Below are 22,815 nucleotides of genomic sequence, written 5' to 3'. Positions count from 1 at the left end.
GCTGCTTTGCTCTGCTTCTCCAGTGGCATTGTGTTTCTTCCAAAATGCAAAACCGCAGTGCACTGTAATTTTTAAATGTTAGGGCAGCTTTCAGTTTGCTCTTAACATTAACAAAAGTATGACAGTGAACGATGCTGAGGTTGAGTTATTGATGTTCATAGCTGATTTTAAGTTGATGTTTATATTGCTTGCATTTGAAACTCAACAACTGAGCAGGTGGCAATGAAAAGTCAGGAATCTGTTATTCAAGCTCTTCTCTTTCGTTGGTGCAAGAAAGGCCTCTGTGACAAGATCTGTACAAACAGATAACACAAAGAGGTCCTCATCTATGACTATGCCTCTTAAGCACTATGACAATGCAAGTCATTTGTTATTAATGGAGAGCAGAGCAGAAATAGTGACCAGAAATACAGCTTGAAACAAGGAGAGGGGGAAATGAAGATATCAGTTATGTATTTGCTGTGTTTATGGTGCCCTTGGAGTCATTATTTTTCCCTAAGGGACAATGGAAAATTCTGCTGGAAAAGCTGAGTGTGTTCTTAGTGTCTTCTCTGATGACAGGACAGCTTCTCACCACCCAGAGCCCCACCAAGCCACAGGACCCCCTTGTCCATTTGGTCAGGAAGTAAATGAAGGAGTAAAGACCTTCAGGGGCACCTAGACTGTTTTCAGCCGCTGTTCCCCTGTCCAGGCCCAGCACTCAAGACACCTTCCATAAATGCTGATTGACTAGAACAATTGTCTAAAATACATATGAATACAGACTTCAAATCTACTTAAAGATGGTACTGCAATTGTAGTTAGTTTTTCTGTGGTGATTTATGGTGCTGCCAGCTTGCTTGATGGAATTACTATGTCTTGATGGTGTAGGAAAGGGAACATGCTGGTTTTTTTTAAAGTCTAGCTAAATCCCATCACTAACTATGTATGGACATGTCCTTTTACAGGAACCTGCCTCTGAGCATCAGAATTTTAACTGATTAAGGGTGAGCAGCTGAGCTGACAAATATGTCAGCTTGTGTCTGATTTTCCCCACCCTGGCCCTAAAAAGGAACAAGATACAGGGAATAAAACAGCTGTGTTCTGTGCGGTGAGGCATGAGGAGAGCAGTGAAACATGATGCTGAATAAAAGTCAGCTGCAGCTTGGTGACTCCCATTTCCTCACAGCAAATGAGATAACTTCGTTCTTACTAGGATCCTGGCATTACTCATACAGAAAAATATGAACATTTTTCACGTGCTGTGGCTTTAGAATTGACAAATTGGCATTTTAACTGAGAGGAACTGTTTAATCGTTAGTACTTTCTTGTGAGTGTGCATGAGTTGTATTATTACTGTTTATCCAAGCTGGTATCTAGCTACAAAGACAAACATTTTAAAGGCAGCTAAAAAAAATAAATTTAAAATAAACATGGTTTTCTCTACAAAGACTTCAGGGCTAATAGCTTGCATAAGCATTTATAATGACAGCAACACTCAGAAATTTGCTAGCTGGATTTAAAAGTGCTCTTGACCTCTGCTGTGGGGGTTTGGAGACCAGCTGGGTCACAAAAAGAAACTGCTTCAGGTTTGACTCACATGTGTTTGGACAAGTGCAATATGCTGTTTCTTGTACTAGAGAAAAGATGTTGAAGTGGTGCCAGTATGAAGGAAAGTGTCGCCTTTAAAAGGCAGCACAGTGAGTTCTGGGCCATGTGCAGGGGATTTAATTACATGACTGACCAAATTTCTCCTCAGCATTTTTTGTATGTAAATGCTCTGATAATTGTAGCTCAAGAGCTCCTTGTTGTTTTATTTAAATGTGAGGAAGTGTTGGCCTGGGAGCCCCCCAGAACCAAACCTGCTCTCAGATTTATAAACATGATAATTGTGGAAGATTTGGTTAAAGACATACAGTAATGGAAAAAACATGTGTAATGTTCATGCAGAATTGGTTTTTGGCAAGGGCGTTGGGTGGTCAGGAATGAGTTGGGATGAGATAGGCAGGGGAGTACAGCTGTATAACCACCTTTCCAGCTTCCTTCATGCAGAAAGGGGAAATAGCTAACAGTGTTAGTGCTCCAGGTGGCATTGCACGAGCCTTTGATGTGATGTAGGGGTCAGGGTGTCCTGCTGTGAAGAGCTCTTCTAACCCCTGTGTGAGACCTTACACCACAGGCAGCAGGCTTAGGCACTGCCTTCCTGGTAAAAGTCTTCCATTCCCCCCAGAGTAGTTCCCATTCCCTCCTGTTTGCTCCTGCCCTAGGCACACCACCTGGCTCAGTCTGGTCAGCAAACTGTTTTGCCTGGCTCTCTTGTAATGTAGTAAGGAACTGATTTGATTTTAAAATCCCTTACAAGAAGGTAGTTTTTCTTCTGCTCAGCTCAGTGATAAAGTGCAGCCTCGCAAGCAGTGACCGACACAGCAAATGTTTCCACCAAGATGCTGTGAAAATATGAGTGGAAATGACTGAGTGTGCAGCACCTCTCTAAAGCCATACGGAGACGCATCCCGCTGCTAGTTGCACCAAGATGAGCAGCACGGCTCTTCAGCTGTGAAGAAACACCTCTGTCTGTCCAGGTGCACTGAGGGGATAGTGGAAAAGCACTGGAGAGCTCAGCAGCTGAGCTGCTGAGCCTGCACAGCAGGGCAGGCGGGTTGTGAGCAGCCTCAGTCTTCACTCAGGGTGATGTCAGCCTGCAGGTGATGCAGCCAGTTAGCCCTGAAGCGGCCCCAAGCCTGTGGTTGCTTAGGTATGAGGAGGAGTGAAGCCAGAAAGAGCCTTCCAGGAAAAGCCCAGAGTAGCTTTGGCTATGTTTTTCCCATTTTGCTGGGTTTTTGACTCGGCTCTGGCAGTGAGTTGTTCAGGTCATCTGATGGCGTGCTGATTTGCTCTGCGGGCTCCTGAGACGGGTCACAGTTAAATAACCAGAGCCAACAGCCTGAGGTGATGGGGACCGCCCAGCAGAAGGGTGCTAGGCTACGAGGCTGTTTCTTTCTTGTTTCAATACTTCTTCGAACAGATTCCCACCAACTGTATTTCTCATCAAGTTTCTGGGAAGTCTGGGGATGGGACTTTCCGATTCAGCAGCGGTGTAGTGTATGTGTTAAATCTTTGATCTTGCTGGGGACAAAGCGGCACTGGAGAGCAGCTGGACTGCAGCCTGCCCCTGCCGTCCTCAGCAGGGAGTGCCGTTCAGGCGGGTGGTGTGGGGACTCCTGGGCCCTCCGGGGGATAGGAAGCAGCTCAAAGCAAGGCAGAGGAGTGGCAGTGGGGCTGGAGGCTTCCATGGGACACACTTGGCCTGCTTTTATTTCAGCATGAGTAGTACATATGCATTAATTACTTCAAAAAATGTTTTTGTTTTTATTCCTGTTTAGTACCACACAGGAGAAGGGGCCACATGCTCACTTCAGATCATTTTCTAGTAGCCAGTATCTGCTGGGAGGTTTTGTCACTTGCCCGTGGCTAAAAATATCTGTTGTAAATGCATTAGAGGTACTTTTCTCCCCTGTATTAAAACTGTGACCAGAAAAGTCAGTCAGTAAGGAAATATCTCTAGATCTGCAGTTCTGGTTTTCAAAAGTGACGTATTAAAAATACCATTATGGGATTTGATGAGTATGTGTGGTGTATCTTGAGATTGAATTACAGAACTATCCAAAAAGATCATTTTAAACTATTAATAGAAATCTATGCTACTGTACTTCAAGGAGATTTATGTGTTCATGTCCTGAAACAGAAAGCATTAATTTTCAATCCTCAGCAGTTCGGTCGCTCTTTCACACACACTGCTTTTTTGTTGTTATTTCTTTCCTCTCGCATCTCTGTTTCTGTGCCTGGACTTTTCCTCGTTCCTGTGGAAAAGTTGGTCAGATCCAGAATGTGACCCTTAACCCAGTGTTTCATATATCTGGAAGATGTAACTGTCTGGAAAATTCCCATTTGCTTCTTTCCACTCAAGTATTGGGGTTGAAGAGAGAGAAATAAACAGCCTGCCTTAAACTGATGATCCCTTTTCTTCTGGTCAGAGCCAGCCACGTTCAGGTCAGTGAAGAGGTATCAAGACCATTGAGGCCAGATCACTTTCAGACCTGTATAATGGAATTGCTGAGGATTTGTTTATCCCTTTCTAGGGAAGCCAAAGGAATGGAAATTAAACACTGGGCTGGAGATCAAGGGGTGGTGCAGATGTTCTGATAAGGACTACACCATGCCAGAATATAAATACTGAATTTGCAAACATGTTTGTGGGCATATTACTAGCATAAAGTCAGGCTCTTATTTTTATTCATTTCTTAAGCAAATCCCTTGTGCATTTTGACATGAGAAACAGGTGAAAGCAGAGGAAGTGTGATTAGAGAGGTATAACTACTGTGTAAATGTGCCCCAGAACCACCCCCACTAGCTTACTTGCCCATGTAGATGTAGTAGGGAGCTCTGTACAGGGATGAGAAGGGCAGTTTAGTTGGGCCTAGTTCAGCTGTATTGCCTGTGCAATTTCTGTTGTCTCTATAGAGTACCCTAAAACCATTTTTTTTCCCCAGTAGAATTAACCTCATGGGAATAGAAACCATACCATGAAGTAACTCTGAAGTTGCATGTTACAAGCACTTTATCGGCATTTAGGTTGCTGTAGTTACCTGTGTTAACTGAATGTAATAGCTTGTGACTTAACACAGCCAACAGCATTTAAGATGCGGCTGTTGTAACCAAATAAGCAAATAATAAGAAAAGAGCAACATTTAAGTTAACTCTAAGGCAGAGAAGTCCTTTGTTGTTTACCCTAGTGCAGTTAGCACAGAAATCCTGCCAGAGTGAGAAACTGAAGCCGCAAACATATCTCAAGCCCTCATGTTAACACTGCCTTATTTTCCCTTTCCTGTGTGAGGCAGTGGAAAGCCAAGCTGAAGTCCCCTGTTTGCCTGCTGGGGAGCAGTCAATTATGGAGTGAGGAGTTCCTACCGAAAAGACGGACAGCTAAACAGGCTCTCCCAGGCTCTAAGTAAATCAATCCTAAGTGTACTACTGAGAGAGAAAGCTCAAATAAATGCATGTTGGAGTCAGCACCATTGCTGAAATCTGAAATGTGTGACTTGGCTCATGTTCCTCTTCTGACCACAGCAACTGTGCACTGGGTGCACTCCCACTTCCACGCTAATGTGTTGTTCTCCAAAGGCTTTATAAATGTCTGTGCATGGCTAGTGTGGTGCTGGCTGAAGGGGAGAAAAGAGCCATGCAGAGTTTGCAGCAGACCTGACTCAACACAGGAGCTCCTGGTTTGTTTTTCATGCAGCATAAAGCTAACATGTTGGAGCCGTGGGAATGCATCATGCCACTCTGGGGAGAGAACACATTTTTATAAGTGCCTCTGTAGCAGCATCTATGCTTTATGCAGGGCTCAGGCAGGGAATTCTCACCAAAGGGGGGAACAGAATACGGCCTCTAGTCTACAGATGTAACACAGCTGGATTTCCTGCCCCACACTGTTTTCTGCAGCAAGGCAACATTTTGCCTGTGGTGAGATGGGAGTTGCATGGTTCAGCCTCATAGCAGTTCAGCTTTCTGGACTTCAGCACTGCCGGTTCACATATAGCTCCATCAGCCCGAAAGGTGTCTGTATGTACACTTGTGTACCCTCCAGAAAGCTGGGGGCATTCAGGGTGTGGCTTCCCCAGGAGGATCCACCCACTGCCCGCATTGGCTGCTTTCAGGCATCAGCCAGAACCCATCTGAAGTAGCCACTGCCCACCCTGTTTAGCTCATTGCCAGCAGGAGGCCCAATTAACATTTTGCAACATTGGCAGTTCCATATGGAAACTACCATTCAGCCGCCTACATTTGAACTTCAGCTTTTTCCTTTCATTTAATTAAAACACAATCAAGTCAATTAGCTCGTGACAGAGATTCCCCAAAGTTAAACTCCAGATGTATGGCTAGGCAAAAGCATTCAGATGCCAACCCATTGTGCTGCTCTGAGGTAGATTATAGCTCTCCAATTTGTCAATTTATCCACTGGGGATTAGTTGCATTTTCTTCTTCCAAGTAGAAAGCAGAAAGAGGGAAAGGAAAAAGACCTGTCTTTCCATCTGGTTTTGGTCAAGAAAAATTGTTATAACATTACAGAATTTGAGAGATTTATTGAAAATGACATTGATTGTGTCAGAATGACTTCTGTTTTTTAATGACCATGTCAAACATTTTACCATGCAGTGTTTTGATTTTTTTCCAGTAAGCTGTGGGAATAAGCGGCTTACCATACTCTATAGCAAGTCGATGAGTTATTGTTCTTGTCACTAAATTCGGATAATATGCAGCTGCACAAACATGTTGATTTTGCTGGCATAAAAACCGTGACTTCAAACTCTGTTCCCTTTGGCAAGGCTGTATAGAAAATCATAACACTGTCAAAAAGAGGTTTTGAGGTCTCAATAAACCAAGACTTTTGCAGCACACCCCTGCAGACATCTGGGTGCAGTGACAGGAAGAGAAAAATGGCTGAACCAACTAACTGGTTGTAGTAAGTACAGAAATTCTGCTGACCTAAATCCACACATAAGGTAACTTTGAACTGAATCTGCTGTATCTTCTGTTGCATTTCTCAGTTTGCTTATGATTAGATGTGACAATATCCCAGGTCACTTGTATTGCAGCAAATGTTATCCTCCCACACTTTAAGCGTGGTGGAGTGATACCACATTAATATGCAAGTGAGATACACAGTGCCAGTACTACCCATAGCACATCAATGTCAGTGGAGCACTTGGTTCCATGCCTTTTCCTACTTGGTGATTCTAGTGATGTTGTACATTCTCATCTAAACAGAGTGACTGTTCTTACTGAAGAAGGCCCATACTTGCTGCATCAGTTATGTACATGTGAATTCCCATATCTTTGTAAGTAAGTTAATTTAGCTGCCTGTGCACAGCATCCCCTTCCTCATGGTGTTCTCTCTCTTGTTCTTGGCTGGATGGCTTCCAAATTGCTTTCTGCAGAGGACCATTATTCCCTCTCACAGGTAGGATGTTCTTTGATAAGGAAGGACAGGAGGTTTCAACGCTGTTCTTTCAGGAAGGATGATGAATGCACATCTTCTGACCACCCTGTGAATACGTAGGCAAACTCGTGTTCAATGGATTCAATCAGGCACAGGCACGTGTTACAAGCTAAGCTGTTCAGTGCTGTCATGGCTGTGGCTACAATTTCACAGTGTTCTGGTTGCAGCTGTGAAACTCATTTAGGCTCTCCACCCTGCCCATTCTGTCCCATGCCACAGCTTGCTCCTCAGTCCCAACACTTCAAGCATTTGTAGGATTGTGCTAAAGAGTACAGCACTGCAATGACCCAGATTAAAAATAACCATTTTAAAAAAGGAAAGAGGATGGAAAGAGGGAAGGCATTTTTGGTCTGGATCATTCAGAGATCTACTTGTGATGCAGCCTGATGAACAGTTGTATTTTTACAATTGAAGGAATGGCATATTTTTATAGGGTCAAGAATGAGAAGATGGAAATGCAGAGGAGAAACTTCCTAGGCTGACTTCATCATCAAAGACACTCTGCTGTGAGACTCATCTGGGTTTCTATTTTACGTGCAGAGAAGCAGAGGTTTCAGATAGTTTTAATGTCATGAATTACAGCACCTGCACTTTCAGAGTCAGGGAGCTTCTGATCGGAGTCCCTCAGGTTCCCAATAGCACAACTCCTAACAAATGTACCTAAATTCTGCCTTCTTTCTGTTGTTGGGTGTAGCCTTAATTGCTCTTTTACTCCAGGATCTCAAGAGTTTTTGCAACAAGAATAAACTAATTAACTTTTTCAGTGGCATTGATGCCAGCAATTTTACAGCAATTTTGTAAGATATTTCATACTTGTTTACAGCAAAGTCTACGTAATAAGCTCCTTCTCCTTGTGACTAAATGTGAATCTGGATTAATATGGGAAAGAATCGTAAAACTATTCAGGTTTAGGAATGGATTCTTCTAAAGAAGACCTTTTGAGTATAATTCTACCGTAGCTAGCTAGCTAACTATCCAAGTTTTATCTTTTTTAAATCATCGCTGACAGAAATTACTAGCATTAGGTTACCAGATAGTAATTTTGATCCTTCACCTATTAAAATATGGTTGTACTGGAAGAAGAATAACATAAGAACATCATGGGTTTTTTTTTTCTATATAATCTGCATTACTTTTAGTATTCAGTCTTGAAGTTAGCTTCTTCTGTTGGCTTGCTAGTTCGACTGCCATCAGTAAAAGTACAGAACTACATACTGCAAAAATAGCACCATCTTTTTCTGTTCTTGAATTATCTTTAAGCCAAAGGTTTAAGAAGGAATAGTCTCACTGCATTCTAGATCAAAATGCCTGGAACCAGTAGAACCACAGCTATTTATTTCAAGTGCATTTATATCAGACTTGCTTGAAACAATTAGATGGATTTTGTTGCATTTTGTAAAGCAAGTTCTTACCTGAAGGAGGTATTTGCGTGTTTCAGTGCTGACATGAACATCGCAGTGCTGAAATGTACCATGCCATGGAAAAACCATAAGGAATTCATACCACTACTGCAACCGCACAACATCTCCGGAGATCATTCAGAGCACAAAAGTGTCTCCCAGGCAGCTACGGAGATCGCAGGTGCTTCTTGCAAGTAGCCTTCCCAGAATCAGACATGTTAAAGCATTTCCGTCTTTGGTGGTTTATGGGAAAGTCAGGGTTGCCCATAAACGGATCTAATGGGTCTTTTTGTTTGTCTAACGGCTTTTTGTTTCCTTCATTGAGCTCACAGCCTTTGCCAGTGTGATTTGGCTTTGCAGTGCCTTGGTTAGTGTTGCAGTTAGTCTTTAACAGGATCTCCTCTTGGGGGTCATGATGAAATGCTTGGGATGGCATCGGTGGGAATGGTTAATACGTTGAGAGGGTGATGTTCATTACAACTCATTTCCCTTGTATCTTTTGTTACCTGGACTGTTAGATCCCTGAGTATATTTAGCATTTAAAATGCTACCCTCTAGCTAATAAACAAGGACAGACACAGATGTGTCAAGCAGTGGAGGACTGAATACTTTGGAACTTTGAAATTGACTGGCGCTCTACTGGTACCAGTGCGTTGTCTCTGTTTATTCAGACTATGTCTACACTAGCAAGCAGTACAGCATGATGGGAATGAATACATGGAGTAAAACAGTTGAAGCTGTTTTGGTTTAAGCTAGCTGTATCGTGGCACTCCAGACTGAATGTTCCTCAGCATCTAGAGCATGAGATGCCCTCCCGCTCAGTTTTATGCTTTACAAATCTAGTTCATGCTCTTCAGAGCAGCTTTAAAATAGAAACGATAGCTCAGCAAGTTGGAGCAGTTTGGAGGTTTCCTTCAGAAGCAAGATCATGATGGAAACAAGGCCACTGTCAGAGCCACACCCTTTGCTGTTTACACTGAATGTTCAGGGAGCATCAACACAGAACTCACCTGTGAACCTAAAGCTAGAATGTTAATACGTGAAGTTCCAAGGATAACCCTTCTTTATTTCACTGTGTTTCTCAATCTCCATTTTGTAACAACCTTATCCTTGGACTCTCAGTCCAGAAGAACATATTTAAAATTCTCCATCCTGCTGTTCCCCAGAACTACAGCAGGAATAGCATTGCAGCATTGTCACTAGTTTCCATAAAGGAAGTCCAGGGAAATAGTATGCAGACTCTAAAATGTGTTTGACCAACCAACAATAAAATTATTTCTTTTTTAGAAACAAATTTCATTTAAGGGAAGTTTTAAATGAACTTTCTTTGATTCCTTCCAGCATTCAGTACAAGCAGACACTTATCCTTCAGATGTAAAATTTGCATCTGGGACAAAGGACTGCAATACAACAGATAGACTATGCAGCTAGTACAGTCAAAAGTCCTACTGTCAAACTTAATAGTGATGTTTATTGACGGCAGTGGAAAAACTCGTATTTTTGAATATGGTGGGAAGGAAGGTGAACTTCAAGACACTGTACAAATAAAAGAATAACACAAGTGACCAGGCTCCTCTAATCTTGGAAAGATGTTTCCTTTCCTCAGTGAAATTGTATAATGCTTATAATGTTTAATAGAAGGTGCATAAGCTCTCTGAGGTGAAAAATACATTCCTTTATTAATAACTAATACATGACCCATAAAGCAAACAATGTAAATATTAAACACCAATTTCCTGCTGAGTTTTTCAAAGATGAGAAGTAATATGTTTGAAAAGATCTTTCCACAAATGCTCTGGAATTTCATTGGTGGAATTGTTGTGTTTTTTTGTTTCCTGGGCAACCTACTAATTGCTAAAATGTGCTACCTTATGATTGCTTTTGAATTTAAATGCATTCTATCTTTTCCTAGAAGTTTTACTTTATCTTAGATTATTTCTAAAACCAAACAGTGATGTTTGACCGTGCCTATTCATTCTTTTCGGATACATATTTGCATCTTTTTTTTTTTTTTTCCCAAATGAAGGAAGTGGTACAAGGTCGAGGGATAAGCAAATTCCTAATTGTGAGCTCTCATGGAACTCACTTGATAAATAAACTCATCTTTTTTAGTTAGAAGGAGTGAATGTAGAATCCCGTTTTCAAGAGTTGCAGTCTTCCTCAACAGAATCACTCACCACTAAATTGATCCCTTTCTTCATGTATTGGCTAATTGGAAGCAGATGGATTTCTTTAGCTGGGATGACTATCACTGTTTCAGAGTTAAATAATTTCAGCAGAGGGCAGAGCAGCGAGCGATCCAAATGCATGTTTCTCAGCGGGGAACTGTTGGAGCTGTAATCCTCCTCCATTCCCTCTGGCAGGCACAGGAGAAAAAATTTAAACAAGGCTTTTGTGGAAGTGGTTGCTTGCAGTAGGCTGGGCTCCATGACCCAGGAGGATTTGAAAAGATCTATGTTCCAGTGCTTATAGAGACTGTGCTGTCTATCACCAGGGTGCAGGCTCTTCACATCAGTGACCCAGCCTTTCTAAGCCAGTGAAGACAAGAACGTGGGCTTTGTCCTGCTGCCACCAAGGAGCGGGTAGCCTTTCACTAATGAACTCATGGGCTGCCTCTGCCAGTGAGATAATTCTTGGCTCCTGTCCCAGCACAAAACTCTTCAGCCACCAGATCCTGGTCTTTTTTCTTCAGCACCTCTCCTCTGATTCTTTAGATTTCCTAGCGCAGATTTCACAAGCAACCATGCCTTTCCACATCCCCCAGCACTGCAGAAACGTTGACTGGGAGGTGATGCAGTCCAGTCTCTCACTCCAAGCAGGATGGCTGCTGACAGCAGATCAGGTCAGACCTGGCCAAGCCCTGAAAACCCCCAAGGGCAGAGATTCCCCAACCTGCTCCAGTGCTGTGCCCTCCTCCTGGAAGCGTGTTCCTTATGTCTAACCTGGCTCTCTGGAGTCACTACCTGTGGCCCTCACCCCTTCTTGTGCCATCTGGAATTGCCAAGAACAATTCATCTGTCTTAACTTTGTAACTACCCTTCAAGTAATTGTACTTCTCCTTTCACTCCACAGACACTGACTGCCAACCTAGAGAGAAGTGCAGTCCCTAGTTCCAGGCAGGGCAACCCTGCAGAGGTCCTGCTGCTGCCCCATGCCTCTCTCTTCCTGCAGAGTTGCGTGCTGGCTTGTGTTGGTGTCCTTCTGATCCCCATCTCTTGCCAGCCTCTCAGACCCATCCATTGTATGGGAGTCTCATTCTAAACCTCCTAAACTACTTTGTTACATTTTCCAGGATGTGCAAGCCAGGAAGCTTGCTCATGCAAGGGATAGGCCTAGCCTCCTCCTTACCGAAACCTTGGCTTTACACATTTCAATGCCATCCTTCCATTTTATCTCTTTGTTAAAGGCCAGAGGGTACCCAAGGAAAACACTTGAAAAAAAAAATTTAAATCCTCATGCTTCTGAATAATGGTAATTTTTGCTGGCAAAGTTTTCTTAAGCTGTCTGTTCCGTCTCTAACAGTATAGGATTTGTTGTATCCTACGGCATAACTCAGATTTATTGATTTGAATGTAATCATTTTCCCACAAATGTATCTCTGGTTTTAACTGTAGATTTCAGTGAAGTTATGCAATGGATCTTTTTGTCCCAGTACTTCATTTCAAAGCATTAAGGAATAAAGTTTCTTGGACTCTGATTGCATTACATCAGCTTTCTCACAGTAAAGATTTTTTTATAGCATCCTAGATCAATCTAAAGTCTGGGACAAATATAGTATTCATTAAATGCCATTTTTCTGAGAAACAGAATAGTAAGATTGTACCGTGATGATATATGTATGAATATGCATCTTTTTAACAGCTAGGACAGAGGACTAGGATTCGGGAAGCCATTTGGCAAACATGAAATTAAACACTTAACTGTTCTGTGCCTCATATTTTCCATCTGTAAAATGGGAACAGTGATATTTCCTTCTTTGAACAGCACTTTCTGATTTAATGATCTAGGATTATCATTATTTCTGTTGACAGTGGCATCAACTCTGTTCCGAATTGGTTATAATTGGAATGTTTAGATGAATGAAAGCAATTACAGAGCCCTTATGCTGCAAACATTTAAGCTTGTGATTAATTTTATGTACATAAGTAATCGTAGTTACTTCAGTGAAGCTTCTCACGTGAATAAAGTTAAGCATGTTTGAAGTATTTGCAGGTTCAGGCGTGGAAGGTTCTAAGAAACCATAGTTCTTATATAGAAATATATAATAGTGGGCTTCTCAGGGAAATTTCCAGAAAATTTATTTTAACTTTATGCTACACTTAACTGCCTGTTGTGAAATAACTGCTGATTTTGTTCACAGAAACTCCGAGTTACAGCCATCGATGATAAATATTGGCTTTAATATCACTCAGTATTTTTTTTTGCAGAAAAGTAATCTGTCTTTAAATTTTGGATACAGTCCAAAAGCTTATTGTTAAATATGTTTTGTTAGTATGAAACTTGACTGGAGGCAGACTCCTCTGTGAATGACTGATTACCAGGAATATCAAACTGAACTATTCCGTTCCACAGCCAGAACAGCTATCAGTAGAGCTTTTTTAAGAAGATATATATATATATATTTTTACTCAAAAGAAACAGGTTATGTTTTTACATTGTATGGGTTTTGTCTTCTGTGTGATGATAGCTAGTTATTCAGCTTTACCAAAGATAGGGAAAAAACATCACTTAAATGTGTTGAAAGGAATTCTTCAGTAGAGAGGAGAGACCACAGAAGTGCACATAGTAGAGGTGCTGTGAGCAGCTGTTCTGGCTGTAGTGGGGATGCTGAGTGAAGGGAAGTGTGAGGCTAGCGAAGGTGAGGACTGGCTTGTGGTGCAGGGTGCTATAAAATGCCCATTGTCAGCCTTCTGAAACAGAAAAATGGGGACCACCACACAGCCTTTTGCAATCTGGTAGTGGAGCAGTTCAGCTGTTAGCTACCGTTTTGGTTTCTATCTTTTAGTGACCTTTTCTTTCCTTGTTTATTTATGCAGTTGATGGCTTGGATAAAGCTTCAATCGCTAACTCGGATGGACCAGCGCCAGGATCCCAAACTCCTCCCTTCAAGAGAAAGGGCAAACTTTCTACCATTGGCAAAATTTTTAAACCTTGGAAATGGAGGAAGAAGAAGACCAGTGACAAATTCAGAGAAACATCAGCAGGTATGCATGCGGCCCTTTGGTGGCAAATAGCAGGAAACACTTAATGGCTTTGCAGGGTAATAGCTGAAAAGGTGTTGTGATATGTCAGGGATTATTTGGGCATAGTATTTGGTATACACAAAAACTGTTTGATCTTTGGCGAGGGAAAACCTTATTCTGCTTCTGTCCTGAACCTGTTACCAAAGTGTGCAGTTTATTAACTTAACATTTGTTACATATGATATTCTTTTGATGTTGATAACACTATTTTTTTAACTAAGAAACACGAGGCTGTATGCTGCATATCATCAGGCATGTTGGGAATATCTCTGTGTTCTCCTAGTAGCCAGTGGTTTGGATTATGAAACAAACCTTTCCTTCATGGGAACAGAAGTTTGGTCTGTTCAGAGAGGAGAAGCAGATATGATCATGCACAGAAGAAAAATGAAGATCAGCTTTGCAACCACTGCCTTCGTACAGGCTGCTCAGCCCTTCACTCCCCAGCTGGACAGACTTGAAGAGCAAGTGTGAAATAAAATGCTGTGACTGAATAATGTTCCTTCTGAAAATGAGCAAGAATGAAGGCTGGGATTCATTTGCCTAACCAGAGGTGCTTGGTACCACCTGAGATGCTCTGGCTGTCCTGGCTGCTCTCCCAGAAGGTTTTGCATCGTGTTTGCCATCCCTGTGCAGACACCTCCAAAACCTTGGAGCATCTCAAGTGGCTGTAGTCACTCATGCTGTTAGGAATCTTAACCCACCCTGCATATGTGAGTGTCTCTGTGTCACAGCTCTGGCCAAGTTTTCTCCAGAAAAATCCCAAACTTCTGTTTTGGGATTCAGACATCTGACGCTATGCTTTTGTCAACTTCAGCCCAATTGGAGTCCGTGGCTTTTCAGATTCATTACCACAGTGCAAGTTCTCTGTTGAGTGTCTTCCATACCTCTAGGCTATAAAACCAATCTCCCAAAATGTCCCCATTCAGAACATTTGGGAGTACGCTGATTTACATTTTAAACCCAGGAACCCCTAGATATTGCAGCAAAGAACTCTTAATAAAAAGCAGTGTCTATCTCAATGACCTTAGAGCTAATTTTCCAGTGATAATTATGTCTTCTCAATTATCTCAGCTGTGTCTGTTTAGTTCCACTGCCTCCTGGGTACTGGCACCTGTTCTGTGGTGAGCTGGATCACAAACCTGATCCAGCAGAAAGCTAATACAGTGAAACATAACAAGAAGTAGTTTTTACTTTTCTGCAAAGGTTACCACTTGAACTTGTGGTCTAGCTTTGTGATTGCTGTCAATACAGCACACTGAATCAGAGAGGAAGTATAGAGCCTCTGTTTGAATTTTTTAACATTTAGAAAAGCTGGCTTTTTTTTTAATTTCAACTGCATTTTTGCATCACTGCCTTTCAGACCTGGAAGTTAAAAAATGAATGTAGATTTCCTTGTCTTTTTTCCAAGGTTAGAGATTTTTTTTGTGATAAATCATTTCTTCAAAATGGAGAGCACCAGAGTGCAAACAGAAGTCCATAAGAGTTAGGAGAATTTGCGCTATGAATCAGCAGAATAATAGTAGAGTCAGTGATGACAGGTTAATATAGTGCGTAGATCATGTAACTGGGAGCTCTTTTGGTCAACTGAATCTGTGACTGTATATAATTTGTATTGAAAAGTAGAAGTTAATTGTCTGCACAAATGAAGTATGTCTATAAATGTTACAGAGCATGGGAAAAGTTAATGCAGAGGGAGGGAATAGTCACAGAACTTTAATAGTTCTTATTACCCCAAAAATCAACTAGCCTAACTGATTTACTTGGTGCCTAAAGTATCTTGTGTTAAGTATCATCTTCTGCATAGACTTTTAAATTATCCCAGAAAACCACTGTAATGTGTTTAAATAACATTGTGCTAGATATCCATATGTGTATCCACACTGTGTACACTAACGGCTGCTATTGTATTTAGTAACATATAGTAGTGTAAAACTAGTGCTGTAAAATGCAGCTAACAAAAAACAAAACCGTTCTAGTAATCTAAATTATATAAACTAGGGTATTTCAGTGCCTGTATAGTGAAGTGTAAACATACAAAATTCAATGCATGTCTTGATGAACAAAACTTATGCTTTTTATGGAGGTCTGGAAACTTCTGATATTTTTTCATTTTTCAGTAAATTTATTTTCTTTCTAAGGAGTCCATATGTTTTATTTTTAGTAAGACCTTAATCATCCATCCCACTACACTATAAAATTTCATTAATTTGGGTGGGATTGTACAAATATAGTGATAGAGGGAAATAATTTCAGATTTTGAAAACTTTTGCATTCTTTTGTACATTTAGTATATCAGCTTGTATTCATAAATCCCAGATCACACGCATTCTGCCAGCCATCACAGTATTTAGTTGTTTTGGTTTTTTTCCCTTAAAGTGCAATGTTGGGACTTACATAATATCTGAAGATCTCATCTTTCATCTAAGAAGTAGCAATAACAGTTCTCTAAGATGCGGAGATGAAGAGAAAGTAAATCTTGATTAAATTAGATTGTAAGTTTTAAAAGTAAATTAAACATTTCCCAGTTATTTTCTGCTACGTGTTTTACAGGAATGTATCCCTTGTGACTCTCTAAGGTGTAACCTTTAGCCAGATGAAGGAGGCACGATTACGGTTCCCAGAGTTTTTATGCTGAGAGAGGAAGAGGTGTCTAAATATTAACTAATACCAGCATAGTGAACATTTGGTTCATAGTCTTGCTTAGGTGTCGTTCACTTTCCTGTCAACCATCAAAGCTTTTTTTTCCAAGTCTGGCTGTACTGATCCTATGCTAGCAGCCTGTTTGAGGCTAGATACACCTTTAATCCGTGATGATTGCCTACTAATAGTACCAGTAGTGCTGGTAGGAGTGCAGCAAGTCACTTGCGCTGACTTTGAGCATCCTCCTGCAGTTCCTCCTCTGTCTTGGCCAGAAATACAGATTACCTCCCCTCATAATTCCATACAGAGAAAAAACACAGATAAGTCATTATGTTTTTGCAGCAGTAAGGTATTGTGTCCTTAGAAGTTCTAGAAACAGACAGGGTGCCAACCTCAGCTACACCATGAACAAATTGTATATTCGGTGCAAATCAGGTTAGTTTGAAATGAAAGCATATCTTAACATGCCTGAGTGTTATTTTGCTATTAGGAAACCCCAGAGCTGTAGGGACATAGTCATTTGTTTTTAAGCTCTACATAGGAAATATATGGAACCGCTTAAATTTGTATACGTGCTTCCTGTGAGGCTGGAGTCAGAAATGAAAACCAGATTGGGCTGCGTTCATCCTGCCTCAGATGGTTGTTTCAGGGGGAAAAAAAAAAAAGAAAAAGTTCCCCTTGTACTTCTTGAGGAAACAGACCTGAGTCTAACAGAGATTGAAAAGATGCATTTCCTTGGCCAGTTGCCCCCTGTTGCTTGCTAATTGACGCAGCAGAAGAAACTCGCTTATCTGACATGAGAAAGGGGAAAACATCCGCACAAAATAAATTTCCTGCAGGAAATCCTCTTCCTCAGACAGCTCAGTCAGAGATGTATTTGCATTACAGAACGGGATGTGTGTGTGTGTATCTCACGTGCAGGTGGCCAATCTCCTGGTCTGAGACCAAGGGAGATGATATGACGATCATCACACGTATTGGTTATTCTCTTAACAACAGGGGCCACAACTTGGTAAGTATGCATGCAGCTGAAGAAAGTTTCTTCTGAGACAGAGTATGGGGTATTGGAAAGAACTTCTGTTGCTGCAACTGGGATTTCAGTCAGCTTTTTGGAGTAGGTTCTTCTTACAGATTTGACAGGGCTGTAGTATGCAGTGTGTTGACAAAATCTCATGTCACTGCATTACACTAGCGACTGTGAGATATTCATAAATAGCAAATACCACAAACAACAAAAAAATATGGACAACTAGATGGGGAAGTATTTGGGCCGATCTGGGAATGATAGCTGGAATTTTTCCCTTTAGCAACATATTTTCCATGCTGTGTCTCAGAAAATCTGTTTGCTGGGCACTAATTGTATACTTTTTCATAAGTAAAAACAAATAGAAGATGGCATAATCTTAAGGGCTTTCATCCCCACCTCAGTGTTTTACTCAGAAGGCAAAGAAGGCAGCAGTTAAAGTCTTGACATGAAGTAGATGCCACTTCAAAGCTGCCCTGTGAGAGTGTGTGCAGGCAGGAAGCAGGAGGCAAGTTTAGCTCTTACTGGGTCAGAGAAAAATTAAAATTTGGAATTCTCCTGAGCTTCTCTTGGATGAGCAAAACTAAAGACTGGAGAGTATCCAGAATCTCACATTACTCTTTAAATGAAATAATGGGTTCCTAAGACTATTTGAGGTTTGTAGCTGCTGAATGTTGGTAAGTCTTCTTTTTGAGGGAGCAGGTAGGTAGGGATGGGAACTGCTTTTTGAGGTAGGCAGTTATTTTGATTGGTTTTGCTGTTATTTATGTTGGGCTAAAAATACACGTTTGTGGGATCCCTTGGACAAGTAAGATTTACTCAAGTAAATGAGGGCTGCAGTTCAAGGCTACGTGCAGTGTGATAAATTGACTTGCTTTCTCTTAGTTACAACTGAAGTTAGTGGAGACACCAGTGCAGTTTGTATTCTAAGTGAGCCAGGGGTTGTAAAGGTAAAACACATAACAAGCAAATAAAAGCTGTACCATCTCCAAACTTGTCAACCCACATTCAAACATTTCTTAAATTCCAAATGCTTGACTTTGCAAAAAGAACGTTATTTTAAGAGAGCTTATTGAAACATAACAGCAGTCTAATGTGATTTGCTCAGCTAAATATTTGAGACCCTTAAGCTTAGTGCAACCGAGCTGTTATGCTCTAGATAGTTGGCTGTGTAAATGTGAAATGTATTACATAGTGAAAAGTCTTAATAAGCAATAAATTAAAATGATGAGTCCACCTTGGCTAAATAGCACCCAGTGCAGGCTCGTGAGTAGACAGTATGACAGTATACTCATTCCTCTTACACAAGGGTGCATATTTTTGATCACTTTTATTTAAATTAAAATTCTGCCTTTTTGTAGGAATTAAAATTGAGACACTTACAGTGAACGCTAACATACTTTCTAATGTTCTTTCCGTGAGTCAAATAATATTTTAAATAAATTATCATTTTAAGCTGAATTAACTGAGTTTAATCAGTTTAAATAAAAACAACACTTATAGCTAGCATTTTAGATGATTAAGGATTTGGGCTTAAGCTTCTTATCTGTTCATAAATATTCTAATCTGTAAAATGGAGATAATCTAAAGGACATAATGAAATCTATGTAATGTCAATACAGATCTTTGAGTTCTTCAAGTGGAAGTGTAAGGTGTCAGTGTATTTTAATGCCAAACGGTGTTTTCTATGACTCTTCATTAAGTGTAATACAGTGTTGCGGAACTGAAAAAATACATCATCCTGAAAACTTCAAAAAAGACATAGGTAGCCAGTCAGATTCAATGTTATTGAATTTAATGGAAAGAATATAATTATTTTCAAGAGGTATTAGATTAAATTTCAAAAAGAAATATATGAGAGAGCATCTGCTTTCACTGTAGCCAGTAAAACAGGAGCAAAAAATCAGAGGGGAAAAAAAAGGTAGGAAGTAAATTATACTTCCAATAACTGAAATAATAAGCGAGTATTTGTATTGCCAGCAACAAAAGGATAGGCACTGAGGGACGTGGTTGTTGGGCATGGATGGTAATGGGTTGCCAGTTGGATTAGATGATCTTAAGTGGTCTTTTCCAACCTTAATGATTGATTCTAAAACAGGTATAAGCTATCTGCACAAAGAGTTCATCCGTTGGTTCCATATCAAAGGAGATTTCGCTCTGCTAATAAATATACTTACTTTCTGGGAAGATTACAGCCCTTGGTCAGTGGCTGCTTGCGTAGTCCTCTGGCCTCACTGTCCATGTTCTCTTCTCCAGAGGTCTTTGTGGGGGTAAATGTTCACCTACATGAAGAAAAACTTGCTAGAATATCGCACATTCCTGTGCTTTGCTTGCTGTGTAAATAACTTGTGTGGCATGCAGTTGGAAGGTATATACTTTAAAAAGCAAAGGGGAAAAATTGAAAGAGCTGTTTAAGAATGTAACTTGGGAATGCAGTCTCAACTGATCTGCATTCAGGCAGCCATGCTCACCCCTGTTCCCAGCTATGCCTTTCTGCCCTGACTTTTGCACCAGCAGTAATTTTTGTGAGGAATTCAGTCCAAGCAGCTGCTTAACAGGGTTGGGATCAACTTCCAGCATAAATGAAGCCAAATGAAGCTGGCAGTGCTATGCTTCTGCCTCTCCAGTGCCTCGTATTGTTCAACCAATTGTGCTAGGAGCCAGTTTTGGAAGTCAGACTGGCAGAAAATCACTCCCTGTGTATTAGCTAAATGGAGAGCTCATTGAGGTGGCTGCCTATGTGGTCAGGTCACGGGGGTGTCATTGGGAAGGACAGGGGAGTGGGCAGCTGTAATGAGCTCATGGGCTCCTTACAGATGCGAGTAGCTTAGCCTAGCACAGTTGCAAAGGTTACTACCACTGGTTCTTGTGCCAGAAGCTGTTGCTTTCTTGGTAGGGAAACATGTCCCATGTGGAGCAGTGGATGAATCCGCATGCTTTGCAGAACAAGAAATAAAATCAGTGCTGTAAAGCTGAGAGCACAGAATCTGCTCCATGTTCTGTGCAACAGTCCCTTTCCATGGCAGAGCAGGGGGGTGGAAAGCTGAAAGTAGCAATTCCTTCAGGTGTCCGAATTCAGCCAGCCTAGTTGTGAGTCAGCAGCCAGAGCTGTCTGCTGCTGGGAAAGATGTTTGTCAGCTGCTACCATGCAGGGTAAATTCCTGAATCGTGCATGAGGACTTTCTCTGTCCGCACTGTAGCACTCACTTCACCATGTGACTTCACTCAAACTAGTCCAGCTCAAGTGAGATTGAAAATACTTCTTGCAGTATTTAATCTGCATACAGCAATTAGACTTGCACTAGAGAGTAATTGGATTACCAGAATGTTTGAATTAGTTGATGAGATAAATCACCCTATCCCACATCATTAATAGGATGAAGTCCAGCGCTGCTGAAGCTTCTCTGCATGACCTCAGCTTGAGCTGCAAACATCACTTGGGTTTTGATGCTCATATGCGAACAGAATTGGGATAGGTGATTAACTTCTGCTAACAATGCAGCGAAGAGAGGACTTTACAACAGCGATGTTCACGTTTTCTGAACCGTGCACCAGAGTTCCATAAATGATTACAGTGGCTTCCCAGATGACTGACCAAATTGTGTGGGTGTAGGGGTAGGGTGGAGTGGGGAATTACTCTATTTTGCCATCTGTAAATACTTTTCCCTATAAAACTGTTCTACATTTTTCCCATGGGAAATAAACAATAATTAAAATGTTTGATGTCACAATCTTTTGTGTGTGTGTTCTATGGATACAATTTTTTAATCTAAAAACAAGATGCTTCATTTATTTCCATGACAGCCAACCAGCCTGGGTGAAGATGTTATTCCCTTTTAGAACAGAACTTTCTAACTTCTTTTAAAGATTTATTTTTATTCTTTTATTTAGAATAGTTATGCAAAGTTTACTCTGTGAGCAGTTTAATGACTTGACCAAAAATATTGCTTGCTGTGAGCAGGATTTGTCTCTCAAAACATCTGTAAGAGTGGGTGAAGGTATTTTGAGCTGGCGTGGTCATTCCAGTCAGTGATAAAGAGGTGCTTTTAAGTATTAAATGTCAGTGCTTGGATGAGTTCAATTTCACTCTGGAAGTACATTTTCCCTTTGACTGTGAAGGAAGCCTCATTGAACCTAGCTCAGCTGAAGACACTGGATCAGATGAATCCCACCTTTTGTGGCTGAAGTTGTGGGAGAGTGTCCCTGAAAACCCAGACCTCTTCTCCTGTAGAGCAGAAGGAAACAAGACTTATCAGGGGTTCTTAATCCTTTTCTCCATTTTTCACAAGTATTTTCAGTATGAGAATAAATCTGTTCTTAACTGTGCTTTTTCTTTAGTGTTGGAAAGGAAGATTTCGACAAGACAAAGCAGAGAGGAGCTCATAAGAAGGGGAGTGCTGAAGGAAATGCCTGAGCAAGGTGATAACACATTACCTAGAATTTAGCTCCTAAGTGCTAAACATGGATGGGAAAATCCCTATTGCATTGTTTCTGTGTAGTATAACCAGTTATAAGGAGATAAAGCTGAGGAATGTGAGAAATAATTTGAGCCAGCTGAATGAAACAAAGTTGGAGTGAAAAGATACGTGTTCTGGAGCTGCTTCTGCCAAGAAACGCCACCTCACTTCTGGCCGTATCTTCAAATATTTTTATGCTTCCTGTAAACAGGGATAGCTGCCATTTCAGTATCAAAAAGAACCAGTGCTGGGATCATACAGATCTCACCGCTATCACACATGCTATATTCACAAATGGCAGGAATATTAAAGTCTGCGGGGAAAACACTCATTGTTTGGAAAGAATTTAGAGTTAACAACCCAAAAATTATGCCTGGAAATGTATGGGTAAACCGTGATTAGCACCTCTGCCCCACCTCTGGTTATGTTTCTGAAATGCCTCTAGTAGTATTCTTTTGGATATAATAATATCCAAAGTATCTATAAATCTAGATGGGAAAATAATCAAGTGATTAAAATAATTTTCAGTAGCTTAAAATTAAACCGTTCATCACTTTATCAAGAAGTCTGAGAACTCCATTATTTCCAAAAACAGATCTATCCTAGAAATTGTGCTGGTCTACCTGAGCTGAAGAACTGCACACGTTGATATTTGGAAGTAGAGGGCTTATTCGTTAACATGTAACATCACTTGTCTTTACAGTGTTGTCCAATTACTAAAATGTGACATCCAGCATAGCTGGCTTCTTAGCTTGTTTCTGCCACTATCTGTGACTTAAAACAAGAAACGTGAAATCTCCACGCCTCAATTTGCCCATATGTGATTTTGTACATTTTTTGCTATGTGCTTTTTTGGGCAGCTGCGTGACCTTATTGATTGATGGTTGCAAATTGCATTTAGACTGTTGGCTCAGTTAATGAAAGGTGTTAACATTTCAGGTCAAAAACAGTTTGAATGTAAGGAGTATCATTTGTTCTGAAAATGTGTTTGCCTTGGTCTTTTATGTCCTTG

General features: G+C 40.9%; 1 protein-coding gene across 3 annotated transcripts in view; it reads left to right on the top strand.

Annotated features, from left to right (window-relative positions):
• Positions 1-22,815, top strand: part of PHACTR2 (phosphatase and actin regulator 2) — a 125,749-nt gene that overhangs the window by 63,795 nt on the left and 39,139 nt on the right. For all 3 annotated transcript variants that reach the window (XM_021390563.1, XM_021390564.1, XM_021390565.1), the window contains exons 2-3: positions 13,476-13,643; positions 21,685-21,765. In XM_021390563.1, coding sequence (XP_021246238.1) covers positions 13,476-13,643; positions 21,685-21,765 — 249 coding nt within the window. The remainder of the gene's footprint in view (positions 1-13,475; positions 13,644-21,684; positions 21,766-22,815) is intronic.

The sequence above is a fragment of the Numida meleagris genome, chromosome 3, assembly GCF_002078875.1.
Source record: "Numida meleagris isolate 19003 breed g44 Domestic line chromosome 3, NumMel1.0, whole genome shotgun sequence".
NCBI lineage: Eukaryota > Metazoa > Chordata > Aves > Galliformes > Numididae > Numida > Numida meleagris.
The sequence above is the reverse complement of the archived record's forward strand: the minus strand, read 5'-3'. Positions and strand labels throughout refer to the sequence as shown.